General features: G+C 39.2%; 1 protein-coding gene across 5 annotated transcripts in view; it reads right to left on the bottom strand.

Annotated features, from left to right (window-relative positions):
• The window catches only part of SLC24A2 (solute carrier family 24 member 2), a 114,961-nt gene extending 106,393 nt beyond the window's left edge, over positions 1–8,568 (bottom strand). For 2 of the 5 annotated variants that reach the window (XM_039567191.1, XM_039567195.1), the window contains exons 1-2: positions 8,458–8,568; positions 5,457–6,531 (exon numbers count right to left, since the gene is read on the bottom strand). In XM_039567191.1, coding sequence (XP_039423125.1) covers positions 5,457–6,389 — 933 coding nt within the window. In that variant the 5' untranslated portion in view covers positions 6,390–6,531; positions 8,458–8,568. Of the gene's footprint in view, positions 1–5,456; positions 6,532–8,220; positions 8,382–8,457 lie in introns of those variants that run through there. The other 3 variants (XM_039567193.1, XM_039567194.1, XM_039567192.1) reach the window with 3 other exon arrangements.
• Positions 8,569–15,555: the final 6,987 nt, after the last annotated feature.

The raw sequence follows: 15,555 nt of genomic DNA, 5'->3' as shown, positions 1-15,555 counted from the left end.
TTCAGCCCCTAAGATGTATCATTTGACTTTTTTTAAATTTTTTATTTTTAAAGGTATTGATGGATATTTTGTCCCCTTGCTATTAATTAATGGTGGGACAGTTGTAGACTTCCTTTTCCCATCATAATTAACAAGGGCTTCATCTTAGTGGATGGCCATGATTTAAGAGCATTTAATCTACACTATGTTTGCATGCTGTCATTTTTTGCTCGTTACCAGAGTATATAAATAAGAAACCAAGGGACTCCAGTGGTGAAAACTATAATCATAGCTTTGAAGTCAATAAATTACTGAGAAGTACTAAAAGAAACTGAAATAGTATCAATTTCACTGTACTAATGGTTCCATATATAAAGTATCAGCCTTTGGTTATGTCAGTTAATAGTCCCAAATTGAAACAACAATGCTAAAAACTCAAGGCAAATTAACTCATAGTTACTGCTACTGGAGAAACATTAAATTAACACAGAAGTAACTGAAAGTTTTTGAGAGAATAAAATCAGATAAAACAACACAAAACCAAACATTTATCTAAACAAAAGATGGTTCAATGTCAGTGCTGAGGCTTATATTTCAAACACCTACTTTAAACAATGCAGCTATCTTGCTGAGATAGATACTCAAGATCCACATACTCATAGCTCTATATTCACATACATGCTTGCACAAGCAGACCAACTGAGAAACGTCTGTAGAATAAAAGTCAAATCTTCCTAAGAACTGTAAAACACTGTGAACTATGAAAACTACCAAAATAATATCTTTTCTTGGTAGCAAGAAAAGAAAGGTTATTTTATAGATAGAGCTACATTTACTGGGTCTGTGGATTCAAAATTAAGAAGCCCTGAAAAAGATCTGTTCTGGAGTTTCAGTTTTTCCTGTACACATGCAGGTAATTTGTGTTTTACCTTGAACACAGATCAGACATTACAACAGCGAATGTGCATGTGCAGTGCTAATACAGCCACAAAGCAGAGAAGTACCTAAAATACTGTTAATTTCCTTTAGGATGCAAATACTTCCATTAAATACACCGTGGCAACACTTGACATCAATGTGGATCTTAAAATACCACACACAAGCTATTCAAGTTTCTTAAGGCAACAAAATTGGCAAGAAAATAATAGCTATGCCGTGTTGGTAAAAATAGCTCATTTTCCAAATGCAGTTCTCTGTAAATGTAGAAAAACTGCAACTGTCTTGTATATACCATAAGCTATTTATCTAAAATGGTACTGTCGGTGAAACAGATGTCATTGCACAATATCCCTGTGCCACCCACATTCTGTTCTCCTAGTTGCCAAACAGAACTGTTTTGAATTATTTACTGAACGATCAGATTCAAGCATTCCTGCAATGATCTCCATGCGACACTAAAGAAAAAAAGTACTTAAAAACTAGTTTCACGTGATATTTTAACATGACTTAATACATTCAACATATCTTCACCAACACAGACTATGAAGAATAGACTGAAATCTTAGCAGAAAGTGAAAAAAAAGTCTCATTTTTAAGAACTTTGTGCATCAGCTTTTTCTATTTTCCTCTTCCTATTATACTCAATTTCAGGCTTATGTTTTTAAATACCTTCATTCAGCTGAGGAAGACGCCAAATTAATACCAAAGTCTCCACCTCAGTCCTAAAAATCATCTGTTCTTTGCAGGATAGCTACATAAAACCTAAAAATCTCCACCTCAGTCCTAAAAATCATCTGTTCTTTGCAGGATAGCTACATAAAACCTAAAAATCATGCCACAGAGTAAGATAGGTTGGAAGGGATTCTGGGGATATCCAGCAGTCGGATGGCACTTACTACTGTAGGGCCTGTTCAGGGCAGCTCGCAGGGCTCAATGTCACTCACTTGTTAGGGACCCATCTTGATCTGCATATACCATATACCATCCTACAGTGTGGAACTGAGCCATCTGGTTTTTATCTTGTCTTTTCATGTCTTTGCTGTCTTGCTTTTACATCTATCCTCCTTTTTTTTTTTTTCATCCTTTTCACAGTGATCTCTGGAGTTCATCAGTATCAGACTGCCATCAGGCTTCCTTGGGGGTGACAAGAGGCACAGAACTATCCACAGTTGAAACAGAACCTTACCAATGAACCCTATGAACTCTAAATGCAAAAAGCTTGTAGTCTGTTCTCATCAGTGTCACAAAATTGTTCCGAAAATTAAAGTTAGCAGATTTTCTCAACCTGGACACTTTAATAATCCAGACGGTGTATGTTTGAAAGCTTGTGAAAGAAAACAGTGAGCACAATGAAATTCGTATAGAGTACTCTGTCTGCATTCACATTTGTACAAGTAGCCAACACACTAAAAAAAATAAGATCAGAAGTTGAAATAGTCACAGTTTTCTAGTACAAAAAAATGTGCTTTAATGGGGATAGGAATCTAAAAGGCATCTACAGAGATACACATGTATTCCAGCAACCTGATGAATACACCTAGAGCAAATGAAAGCTAGACAGAAAAACAAGTTCATATCTAAAGCCTTTTCTCATGGGAAATACTGCCCTTGAGAAAGTAAAACCTTCTTCAACCTCTCAAGACAACTGAGAATAAAAGTACTGAAACTAACATTAAACCACATTTTAGTATCTCAAGAGCTTTCTCGTCTGATCAGCTTTTTACTTTGGTACTCGTTTGCTAATAAGCCACCTAACCCTTCAACTATCCAGCTTTACGATGCCTTATTTAGACTTCTCAAATTTGTTGAGCTGCTTTCAGATTACAATAGTCTAAAGATAAATACGATGCACAAGTTTTTTTAGCAGAATACTTGCCAGTTTGGCAGCAGCAAAATCAACAACAGATAGGCATAGGGAGTTTTGGTAAGAGGAAAGAGAATTTTCTCTACTCTCCTGAAATTAAAATATTTCAAGACACTTTAACACACCCAATTCCAGATAGCTGCCTAGCAATTCTCTGCCTTAATGGGGAAAAAGAGAGTGAAAAAGTTTCCATCAGAAACAACTGAGGTTGCAAATTCTGTGTTTAGTATACTAATTTGATACATACGATTGTACATACACACTCTTGGTGAGTGGAAGCAATCTAGGCTAACAGCTAACACTGTAGAAATGAAATATTCTTTGCCACCAAATGCCAAGACTATCAGTGTTTAGGAAATAAATACCCATGTGCATTGCATTCACTACTGGGCACCAGACCTCAGACTATAAAAACATTTTATCCTTTGCTTTAGACATAACTTCAAGCTGAAAGTCCTAGGCATCTCTATCAGGCGTAGGACTACACATAATAGTTTTTCTTTTTTCTTTTTTTTTTATTTTAAAAGCAAGAAAACCAATTACCTAATAATAGCCAATAAGTTAACAGAGAACTTCACTAAGACTTTATCCAACAAACATAATCCGTGACATCCTTGCTATAAAAAAATCAGTTCATTCATCCTGCTTAATGCTGTTCAACCTAAGAATTAAATAATTCATAATGACTTATCATTTCAAAGTGTCAGTGGAATATTCAAAAATATGTCTTTACAGCATGGCTCACAGAGGAAAAACATGGTCTGACACCTTCAGAAGCTATTTTCCCCAGGAAGCAGAAAATACGTATTAGCTAAATTGCAACAAAATTAGAGCGTCTTTCTTCACCCCTCAATGATTTCTGAATACATTATTTTGTCATTTTAATTAAATTCAAGTTAATTCAGGAAAAATATTTTCATGAAATATATAATGCAAAGCTTGTGGTTTTAGGAAAAGTAGCCAATTTCTGATTTTTTTCACCCCCATCTGAAATCTGTGTACCTGTATTATAAACAAATGCTCAGTAACTAAAATGTTAAACAATAAATGAGTGGTCCTAAAGGTATCCTTTCAAAATCAAGTCCATCTAGAGTACTTAAAATATAAATAATGTTCAATATGGCTTGCAAGTTATTTATTCTTCTGTCCAGCTGAAAGTAATTGGACACTTTGATATATAGATATTCTCCCTCATGGTGTAGCCTGGACAGCACAAGCCAGTTGCTTTTCATATTGACAACTGCTTCATACCAGTTACAGATTTATATTTTCTGTCCGGTTTTGGACAAATTAAGGTTGCTTCATATACCACAGTCTTTCTAACATTACATATTTTTAGCACAAACTGTCAAAGAACTTATAATACACTGTGAAATCTCACATTATTTAGAAAGCAACTAATGCAGTTAAAGAAGCCCTTTGCTAATGAGGGCAAGTATTTTGTTGGTGTTGATCTTTCCTTTCATTTACTTACAAAATCCGAATTATGCATTTTGAGAAAGATGAAGATGAGCATGCTGATTTTGGAAAAAGAAAAGAACAGAAAGGAAAGTAAGTACAAGTAAGTGTACAGCTGTTAAACGTGGCTAGAGACCAAAAGAAAAAAATGAGAGTTTTTTGAGTTTTAATTTTGGTGGCTTGTGGCTTGCCCTAAAACTGAATGTATCTGTCATGACTTTTAAAATATCCAGATCTGGTATGTCTCTCTCCTCCTGTTTATGTGCCTGTGCACTTATATTGGTGGATTGTGTGTCTTCTGAACCACTTCATACACCACTGCTAAACAAAAGAAACTAAACAGTGAGCAGCTAGGTCCCTGATAATTTGAATAATTACTGTATAATAAAACCTTATCAGATGAATATACCCGATGTCATATAAAACCAGATATTCCAGCCAACATACTGCTACATGCATAAGTATTTATCAGCTCAACTTCACAGGTCCCTTAAATATTGCTTGCTTTAAGAAGAAAGCTGTTTAAAAGATTATTGTAATTGCTGAAGACCTACCAAGCCCTCTGTGCATAAATTTCATTATCTACTTGTGAACAAAAATTAGTTTGCATAGTTGCAAATAGCATATCCTTCTTAAACAGAGAACCTGTGACTTCTGCCATTGTGGTCCCTGTTTTCAAGAGGTTTTTTTCATGTAATTGCCACTAATTACAATAGGAAGTTCATGTTGCATTATCAGCATCAGTAGATGACAAACATGTATAAAGATACCTTTGTATACTGTTCTGAATTATTTGCACTTTCTCTGGGGAAAAAAGTGCATTAAAAGTCTTTAAAAAGCCAAATTTTTTCACAAGATCCTCCCCAGATATTGTTACTGCTTAATCCAAAGTCTTAGGGAAAAAATAGCAGCTATTGCTCAGACCTCATCAATGTGCCAAAATGCTGAGTAAAGGTTTATGTCTTTTTGCTGCATTTTCTTTCTTGCTGTCTATGTGATCAGGATCATTCTGGAGTTAAAAGCTATTGATTTACTAGAAGGCTACTTGTTTTTTTCATTTTCAGTAATATCAGTTTGGTTAAACAAAAAGACATTTGAGCAAAACATGGAACTTTTCTATATTGGTTACTGTACTATATTAGAATCCTTATGCTATAGAAGGACTCAGCACTTACAGGGACATTATTACATGTAATTCAACTAAAAATTGACCAACCTTTCCTTCAGCATCTGTTGTTACCTTCTCAACCTTGTTCCTGTTTAAAAATTTCTTCACCAATTCTTCTACTTGAACATTGAACTTCATGAAAGTCACATAGGAAAAATATGCTGTCAGGAGCGTTACGCTTTCCCACCACATTATGAAGTTATCCAGAAAAAATATGATTAGCAAGATCAAGTCAATGATGTAAAAGGACATATCTCGAAAGAGTGGCCACCAAGTAAGGTTCAAGATCTCTTTAGAAAATAAAGCACACATTCCAATAACGAATAGGATATTGAACACGGCAGATCCCACTATTGTTCCAATGCCAACGTTGCTGTGGGATATAAACACTCCTATCAAAGAAGTGAAGAGTTCTGGGGCTGACCCACCAGCAGCCATGAAGGTTGCCCCTGCCACATCATCAGAAATGGCCAGTTTTTCAGTGATGACAGTCAAGGAAGGAACAAAGAACTCATCACAGACTATGGCTAAGGCTATAAACATGTAAATCATTCCAATTATATGGAGGATCACTGCTCCCTGTCTTCTCTCCTCAAGAGAGAAAAGGTCCTCGGGGTACTCTCCCTTCGCATGATCATCTGTTTTATTGTCGTGCCCAGCTTCATATTTCATTGAAGCATGTGGATCTGGAGTGCCATTTTCATTCTGTTCTGTGAAATCCAAGAGAGTTCTTTGGTGCCCATGCACCAGCTTTTGGCTATCTAGGCTGTGGACCAGTGCTATGCTATGTGGTTCCATCTTGAAAAAGGCACTCATTGAAAGTGAGAAAGTACTAATGGCCACTACACTGACAAGGAGCCCTACAACTCGTATCAGTCTCAGTTTTTTCCTAACATTCTGGTGCCGCCTGCAACCAAACAGCGGTTCCTCCAAACACCACTCTGCCAAGACACCAGCAACAGTTTTTTTCTGAAGAGCCATTTTGTGTTCTGTGTGAGATGCTGAGGGAGTCAGATGGACTGTTTCTTCATAATTTTCTCCAGCTTTGAAGTTAGAAGTGCTTTAGGAGTCTTCCCAGAACTAAGTACTTTTACTCTTCGCAGGATGTATTTTCTTCATTCGTCTTAAAAGGACAAACATATTATTGATATTAGTGAAATAGGAAGTGATTAGAGACTTATAAAAGCATTTTACAGACTCAGTTACATTTAAAATTTGAAGCAGAATATGTAACATAAAGCCATGTCACATCCCACCAGACACAGCAATTATATGTTTGTTTAAGCAGTAACCCTGTGGATAACGATTTACCAATAATCATTTTATGCCTCTCATATGCCTCTGAGCCACTGCTCTCCTCAGTTGCTGACAAAAAAAAAAAAAATCCTAGTGGATGGTAAAAGCTCTCTCCAGATGTTGTACAAAAATGAAGAAACTATTATTTTAATGGATACACCAAAGATTATTACCTTCTGTAATTACTTTCCACTATGAACATGTAATGTCCAAATCCCAAATGCAGGAACAATAGTGTCAGAAAAAGCAATCAAAGTGCTAACAAGCATCTCATCAGACCTTTAGACAGCTGAGGCAGCATTAATTGAAATGTTATGCGTGCACAGAGCAACAGTCATTGATGTGTAAGCGGAACACTCTGCTGCTGGAACAGGATTGAAATGGGAGTTTCTTTAGCTCCTCTGTAGAATCAACTCCGTTTTACAGGGAGAACTTGGCTTGCTTCTGATCACACCTAGGACACTATCTTGGATGAGCCAAGACAAAAATTTTCAGCCGTCCCTTATTTTGTTTTATGACATGCATTAAGCAATAAGTTATTATAAGTATATTACTAAGAATACCTGTTCTTCTTAGTACACATGTGGTACCTTTTAAAAATGTTCCTCTTACAGATACTTAAGAAAATAGTTTATATTTACCCAAGACTTGATCCTAAAACAAACGAAATGGTAAGGAATTATGCAAGAATGACTATTCATGTATGCCAGAGATGAGCATTCTTGACTAACAGCACTTCTAACACAGGAAAAGACCTCTAGATAATAACAGGTTACTTTGGTTAAGGAATTTGAAGAATATCTGTAATGCAGAAGGTCGTTACATATGTGTCTTGCACAGTAAGCTGCATTTTATATGAAACGAAAGATACTTTGTCAATAAAATTGATCATTAGTCTACTAATGATCATTACTGTTACTGCCCTAAAATACTTTGTTACATCTCTTATTCAAGTCATTTGTAGCGATTGCTGAATTCTAAACAATCTATCACTCAGCAGAATAATTGATTTTGTATTCTCAAATACAGGAATACAGCTGTTAATAATATTTAAAATGTAATAATTATTATTACATGCAGTTATTTCCCGAGAAGTTATTAAGTCATTCGCAGTTTCTCCTGATTTCTTCAAACAGTTTCCATACTAAGATGTCATAGAGGCATACTTCATCCGCAAGATACAGTACCACAGCAGAGATATTTATTTTCCACCTCTGAGTTAATACCCGACGGACAGCCACAAAAACATTTAGCAGGAAATACACCGGAACGACACCACCGCTGCCGTGCGCAGCCGGCGGCGACGGGCCGGGGTCCGCGCTCCCTTGACCATTACGCGAACGGGATACAGGAGAAGAGCTCGTGCTGTCCCCTGCCCTGGCACTCGCACGGCAGAGCCCAGCCAGACCGCTCCCGACACGGAGGACCCCAGACCCCGATGGAGCGCAGCGCAGTCCCCCGCCGCCCCGCCTTCTTCCCCGTCCCCCCGCGGAGATGCCGCAGAGCCTCGCCTAACTCAGCCCAAGTTCGCACCGCTCCGCCGCGCTGCGCCCCACGCCGCACAAACTTTTTCCACCTCCGAAAGGGGAGCGGGTCCAGCCCCAAGCACGGAGAGCCGCGGAGTCACCGGCGGGGGGCTCGGGGCACCGGTCCCCCCTCGGCAGCCAGTACCGCCCATGGGGGCGGGAATCTGCGGATGGGAGTCCCCGCACCGCCGCAGCCCAACCCCCGCCCGCACCCCGCCGGCGCTCACCCGGAGCTGCGCTGCGCTGCGCGCCGGCCCGCGGACGCTCGGCAGGGGCGCGGGAGCGAGCGGGATGGGGACAGGGACGGCGGCCCCCGCTCAGCCCGCGCGGCACCGACTGCGGCGGGCGGCGGCAGCGGGATCCGCCCCGCAAAGGCGGGGCAGGCAGGGCCCCGCCCCCGCCCGCCGCGCTCCCACGGGAGTTGGGTCACCGGCCAAGCGACGGGGGCAAGGAATTTATTATTCTTTCTTTTCCCCTTCGTCCTGGGTTAGCTGGCGCGGTTTAAGCGAGGTAAAATCCAGCGCTTCCTAGCAAAGGTAATAAGCCTCAAAGAGTGGGGTTATTTTAAAAAGGTGAGGCCTCCTGATCAAAATATCCTTTATGCCAAATGAAGGGAAATCGGGAAAGGAAAGAAAAGGACCTTTCATTTTGGTTTTGATTTTAGAGAAGATGATATATCCACGATTAAGTTACTCATCATGATTAACTTCTGCTGAACAGAAATTTCTTCAAACTACATTTCAAAGTTGCCACAGAGAACAATAAAGGTGCACTGAACACACAAGAAAACGTGAGAATTGCTTAGCCAGAAGAGTCCCCTACTATTCTGATCTTCTGCTTTTAACATTAGTATTTCCCCAATAAGCTGGGCTTCATTAAGTAATTGCTTCAAAATTCACGTACATTGAAACAGTTACAATGCAGCTCTGCCCTAGCTAATTTCCTGTGACATGTGCTGGAGATCAATTAGAGTACACAGGTGATGCTCTTTCGAAATACCAGTTGCACTCCTCCTCTATGCCATTGTTAGAAAAACCTTCATGGTAATCCATGGATAAACCAAAGTAATCCAGTGTAGGCGGGCCAACAGCCCAGAAAGACCCTGATAGGTTCGGGGCAGTTACAGAAGAACTTCATGTGGAAGTCCTTGAAAAATGCAAAGCCCAGACAAGAGCAAGGATATTCAGATGGGTTGGGTAGGACAGAGGTTGAGATCTGGGAAGAGTTTGGTAAACAGCTCAGTGACACTTCTCTGCTTTCAGTGAGATCCTTTGCACATCCTGAAAAACCCTACTGTAAGACGTGAATTCTCAGTCTCTTTGGGGTAAAGAATAACCTTTTACAACTTCCTTTTTCTACCTTCTTCATTTTGAACTCTGGGCTGTTTGGGTTGCCCTAGGCATTGATGGGAAACCTGTAAGTTCTAAAGGCTTAGGAGATGGCAAAACCAGATACACCAAAGTACAGCAGTCATCTTAGAAACTATGTGGCCATGAAAGAGATGTGAAAGGTTACAAAGATATTTCCAAAATTTCAATAGTTTCTAGTGAGAGCCATAGCTGAGTCACACACACACAAAGTGCTCTTTAAGGCCAGAGTCTGCATGTGCAGTGTACATTTATTTCATGTTACATATTGGGAGGTGGTCATTAGCGGCTGACAGTTGATAGAGGGGGCCTGTTGACTATCACAACTTGCGTTTGTTCAGTCTCAAGATGATGCAAGGAGACATGTGGAGATTGCTTTTAACTGTGCTTCTAGAGACCCCACATAGATAAGAATTAATTAAAATACAGATTTACTTCTGTATCCATGTATGCAAGTCTTAAATGAAGTAGCTACATCTCAAACATTCAACGTGTGCCTCCTATACAGTGGTGACAGGGATTAAGGGTAGGCATGCTTATACAGTATCTTGTGACTGCTGAATTGTTGGCTTGCAGTCTGTGAGAAGTGGTCACTTGAAAAAATACCTAAAATGGTTTCACAGCTTCACATATGGCCCAGAGGCAGGCGGAGATATGTGCGTAGTACCCCGATTTCTATCAATTTCTAAATTAAAAGTGGAAGCAGGTGACTTTTACAAATGACCACAGGGAGAATATGTAGAAAATACACTATAATTATGCTATTATATTCCCTATCGTTTTATTATTTCTACCCAGAAGTCCATGTATCTGAATTCTAATATCCATCTGTTTCTCTGTACTTGCAATGATTTTTCTCCCAACAATAAATATGTGTTGCAAGCCAGGGACAATAATATCTGTAACAAAAATTATGTGGCTCACAGTTGGGTATCTTTACCAATGACTTAAGTATTTGGAATCAACTGACCCATTCTCATATAAATGCTGCCTAATAATTAGGAGAGAAATAAATCAGCACTGTTAAATTGGTAAAGAAGGATAAAAACAATAAAAGAAATCCCCTTTCCCCCCCCCCCCCCCCCCCCCCAAACTTAAACACCAGAGTATATCCTGGTTAAATACAGAATAATTAAATTATTTGAATGAAACAATATTTGCCTCACAGCTGGTTCAATATTTGTCCTTTAAAGAGAGGAGAGAGGGCACCTCTGCTAAGTATTTGGATTCTACACACACACATTTGTATACAGACTAGGTTTTCATTTTTATTTATATTTATTTATATTTATGCTGAATATGTAGTTTTGAATACCTTATCTGTAGTTTACTGCATCATATGTGAGGAGTCATCTGAATTCGTAAGCCACTCTTCGTCACCAATTCCTATTTTCAGGAAGCTCTAAGAAGTAAAACCTTTTCTTTTTTTTAAACAGTATTTTCATTTTATCTGTTTCCTTGCTGTTGTAAACCTTCAACTTGGTAAAAGCAAGCACAGAGGTGTTTTTTGTGCTTGAGAGGGAAGGAGGAGGGAGTCAAATGAAAAACCCTAAATAAAAACATGTCTAAGTACCCCAGCAGTACCTTCTAAAGCTGGAAGATAAAGCTGATGAGGAGGTTACCATGACTACAGAGGCGGCATATTTGAATGAAAATGGATGTTAAGCTTTTAAATGCTAATTGCAGTTGGGAACAGGTGACATTTGAATTATCAAAATTATTTCACACTTTGCAATTTGTAACAAGTGAAATAGGATGGAAAAGGTGACAACATAGAGTTAAATTAAAACACTAGTTCTGGTTTCAGCTGAGATACAGTTAATTTTCTTTGTAGCAGCCACTGCGGGGTTATATTTTGGATTTGTGATGGGAACAGTGTTGTTCAGTCAAGGATGCTTTATTACTGGTTTTATTACACAGCCTTTATTGTTCCTCACCCCACCCCACCAGCAAGATGGCTGAGGGTGCACAAGGAGCTGGAAGGGAAAACAGCCAGACAGCTGAACACAATTGACCCAAGAGATATCCCAGATCATATAGTGTCATGCTCAGCATATAGAGCTAGGAAGAAGGAACAAGAAATGCTCTTAGTGATTGTCTTTGTTTTCCCAAGCCACCATCACATATGATGGAGGCCTGCTTTCTTGGAGATGGACGAGCTCTTTCCTACCCGTGGGAAATGATGATTGAATTCCTTGTTTTGCTTTGCTTGCATGTCCATCTTCTGCTTTACTTTTTAAATCATCGTTATTGCAAACGAGTTTTCTCACTTTTATCATTCCGATTCTTCCCACTACCCTGAAGTGTGGTAGTGAGCCAGTAGCTGTGTGGGGCCTAGTTGATGGCTGGGGTTAAACCACAACAGTCTTTTTTGTCACCCAACGTGACTCTCAAAGGGTGCAAGATAATGTTTGATTGGGATGTGCTAGATTGAATTTATAGCAATTATGCTGCTTAGCTATTAATCAACAGGCTCCTGTGCTTGCCATGGGGCTCACTTGCCCAGCTGTATATTAGAGTCTAGTGCTCGTTAGTGACTGCTTTTCACTTTCACTGCTTGCCATAGGGCTGTTCTGCTGATCATGTTATTCTGCTGGCCTGGGAACATTCTGATAACAGCCGTGGTGATGCATTTGGGCTGGCAGATGGCCAGGGCATCACTGCTGATTCTGTGCTGCACTACTGGGCAGGCTGGAACTCCCCTGTGAAATCAACTGAAAGGCACTGTAACCTGTGAATAAGTATACACAGGAATGAGCATGGCACCCCAAAGTGTCTGTGGCCATGGATATGCCTGTGCCAGGGTATGTACATCTTGAAGTATCTGTGGCCATGTTATGCTTGTACCACTGCAGGTACACCTCTGAGAGGGCTGTGGCCCAGGCATAAATCCATGCTGCAGCAAGAACACCTTGAAGCATGCATGAGGTCCTGCTGGAGCACCTCAGTGTGTGTAGTGAGGGAGAAGCCCATGGCAGAGCAGGTATGCCCCATGAGGGACTACAGCCATGGGTAAGGCTTTGCTGGAGCACGTTTGCTCCTGAAGGGACTGTAGCTGTGGGTGAGGAGCCCTTCCGTCTCCTTCCCCCAGATCTATATCCTGAGCATGATGCTATATGGACTGGAATATCCCTTTGGTCAGCTGGGGTCAGTTGTCTTGGCTGTGTCCTCTCCCAGCTCCTTTTGCATCCCCAGCACACTCCCTGGCAGGGTGCTGTGAGGAGCAGAAAAGGCCCTGACACTGTGTAAGCCCTGCTTAGCAGTAATGAAAGCATCCCTCTGTCATCAACACTGTTTCCAACACAAATGCAAAAGATAGCCCTTAGTCCTTATACATAACTCTATCCCAGACAAAACAGGAACAACACGGATATGGTCTTTATAATTAAAGTATGTTGAATAATTTAGTTGTTAGTAATAATAAGCAAACACATTGCATATAAACCATAGTGTTTATAGAGCAAAAACTGTTTATATCGCCTGAGTAATACATTCTTGAGGAATATATTGAGCAAAATTAATCAGACTTCTTTAAATTAACTACCATAACAAGTTTCCAGTAGCCCACATTAAAGGGGACACCTAAATTTAATATTCAGTAACTAGAATTCTCAGTGATGAGTAAATCCTATGAGTGCCTTCAGATAGGAATGTTAGTTATTGGCACTCCATATATTGGGAAACAAAACATGAACATATACACAATCTTCACTAAAGTCAAAACCACAAGCTAAAATGGCATGTAGACCAGTATCACTGTGAAACTATTATAGTTTGCTGTCATACCATCAACTAGCCTGGCTGTGGGATTTAGCTGTAAAAGATGCAAAGTGTGCACTTTACCTTCAATTGTAAGTATTTGCTTACTATTAAGCCTCAAGGACCATCTGACATTTCTGTTTATCTTGCAGTGGGTCAAATATTACTTACTAACACATGCCTTTTGAAACAGTCTTGGTACTATTATTATATATCATGATCAGTTGTAATGAAAACTTATGTTTTGTAATAAATAATTTATCTTAAAGGCTTTGAGAGCTTTTGAGGGTTTTTTAAAATTTTGTCTATTTTATTTGTTTGTTTTTAGAACTAAATGAGAAATCTGGGGTCTGTACCTGTGTACTGCATAATTATAATCAGCACCATGAACAACTTTATTAAGGAGGATAAAGCTAACTGCATTTTTTAAATTCCAGTTCCTGCTAGTGAATAATGTGATAGGAAAATATAAACTGAATATAACTTTGAACACAGAAGCTTTATTGGCCATGTTTGCAGAACACTAAATAACATGTTTTTCTAATGTAATATTTAAACTATTAATTAGACATAAGGCAATTGTAAATGTTGTCATTATAACATGCCAGTCTCCTTAAAGGACAGTCTAATTAAATGAAAGTAAAAATCTTCCTTCTCTTCATCTGGGCTTGAGAGGACCATATCAGAGCAGAGCCACAACAGTCTAACATTTAGTGCTATGACAGAAGAAAATACTCTGTGGAATATCATTATCGAAATCCGCTAAAAAATCTGGGTATGTTATACACAGATCATTATTTTTACTTACAGGGTAGTTCCAAAAAACCTATCAGTATGGGGCAACATGTCTTTACCTTTCACATTATATTCTCTTTCAGATGGCATAAGTTGCTCCTCTGAAGCTTTTCATATCTGATGTAACCCCACAGATCTTCCCTGAAATCAACAAGAATGTTTATTTCACTACAATCTGTGGCCTACCAGCCCCATTTATAAGAACACCTGCAAGGTGGCAAGTCAGTAGAGTTAGGAGCAGTTGCTGGTTTGGTTCCACATGTCACATTGCTTGAAGCCTCAGCTTGAAGCCCTCTGCTCCCAGTGACTTGTAGTACTGAGGAGTGCCTCAGGGGCAGAGGTCAAACTTGAGTTACAGCTCTTGGTTTCTTACACAATTTATCTATGACTAGGACATTGTCCAGAAAGAGCTGGAAAGGAATGTCTCCCACTGATCATGTTCTTCTCACAAACTAAATTGTCTTTGTTGCTATACCATCACACAGCAATTAGCTTTTTCTACCATTTCTCTATCCTTATGTTCTCATAATCCTTGCACTCAGTGAATTACAAGTTATTTGTCTTCATCTCTGCAGTAATCTAGTTTTCAGGTAAATTCTTACACTCTTTTGGATTTATTTCAGGGAAATAAATATGAAGCAAAAATTGTCCTCAAATAGTGAGGTTTGAAACAGTGAGAATTTGTGAACTGTGCTCAACTATGCACAGAGGTGGTGTACAGAGGAGGCAAAATGAAAGAGATAAGAAAATCTTTTTATGACTGAAGTCAATGCTAACACCTTGACACTGCCAGTGAAAAGAAAGGAAGTTCATGAGTCATTTCCCTCTTATATTGCTAGGTCCTTGCGTGCGTAGTACCAATTAGCCTTGCTCAGTTAAAGAGTCCTGCACACGTGCACTGAAAGTGCTTATATCATGGACTAAAACATACCCAGGTCAGTAGACAAGAGACTCCATCTATCAGCAGAATTTCAAAATTCACAGTGGTTGCAATAGGAACAAAATCTTTGAAAGAACAGCTGACATACTGGACTTTGTGTTTGATAGTGGTCAAAGCACTGAGTTGTGCTATGTTGAATTTTAGAGTAAGGTGAAAGAGTAATTTAAAGCAGCACTAAAGAATTAGCCCAATGAAAAGAAAAAAACCAGACTTCTCAAACTGACAATGGGATCTGGAACCAGAGTATAAAATAGAAGTTGGAACCAAAATAAATTGATGATTTAAGAAGCTTTCAGAAGACAAGACACACTTTTTTTGTTTTAACTGGAAGACTCTCTGTCATGAGTTAAATAATTCAAGTGTGTGTAATCTTCCTGCATTCATTAAGAGCTTTTTACAGAAATACACCCCAAAATGTATTCGAATTTCTGAAGCTTACAAACCTGTATTCTGTAGAATTATTT

The sequence above is a fragment of the Corvus cornix genome, chromosome Z, assembly GCF_000738735.6.
Source record: "Corvus cornix cornix isolate S_Up_H32 chromosome Z, ASM73873v5, whole genome shotgun sequence".
Lineage (NCBI taxonomy): Eukaryota > Metazoa > Chordata > Aves > Passeriformes > Corvidae > Corvus > Corvus cornix.
Note: the sequence above shows the minus strand (reverse complement) of the source record. Positions and strands in the feature narration are given on the sequence as shown.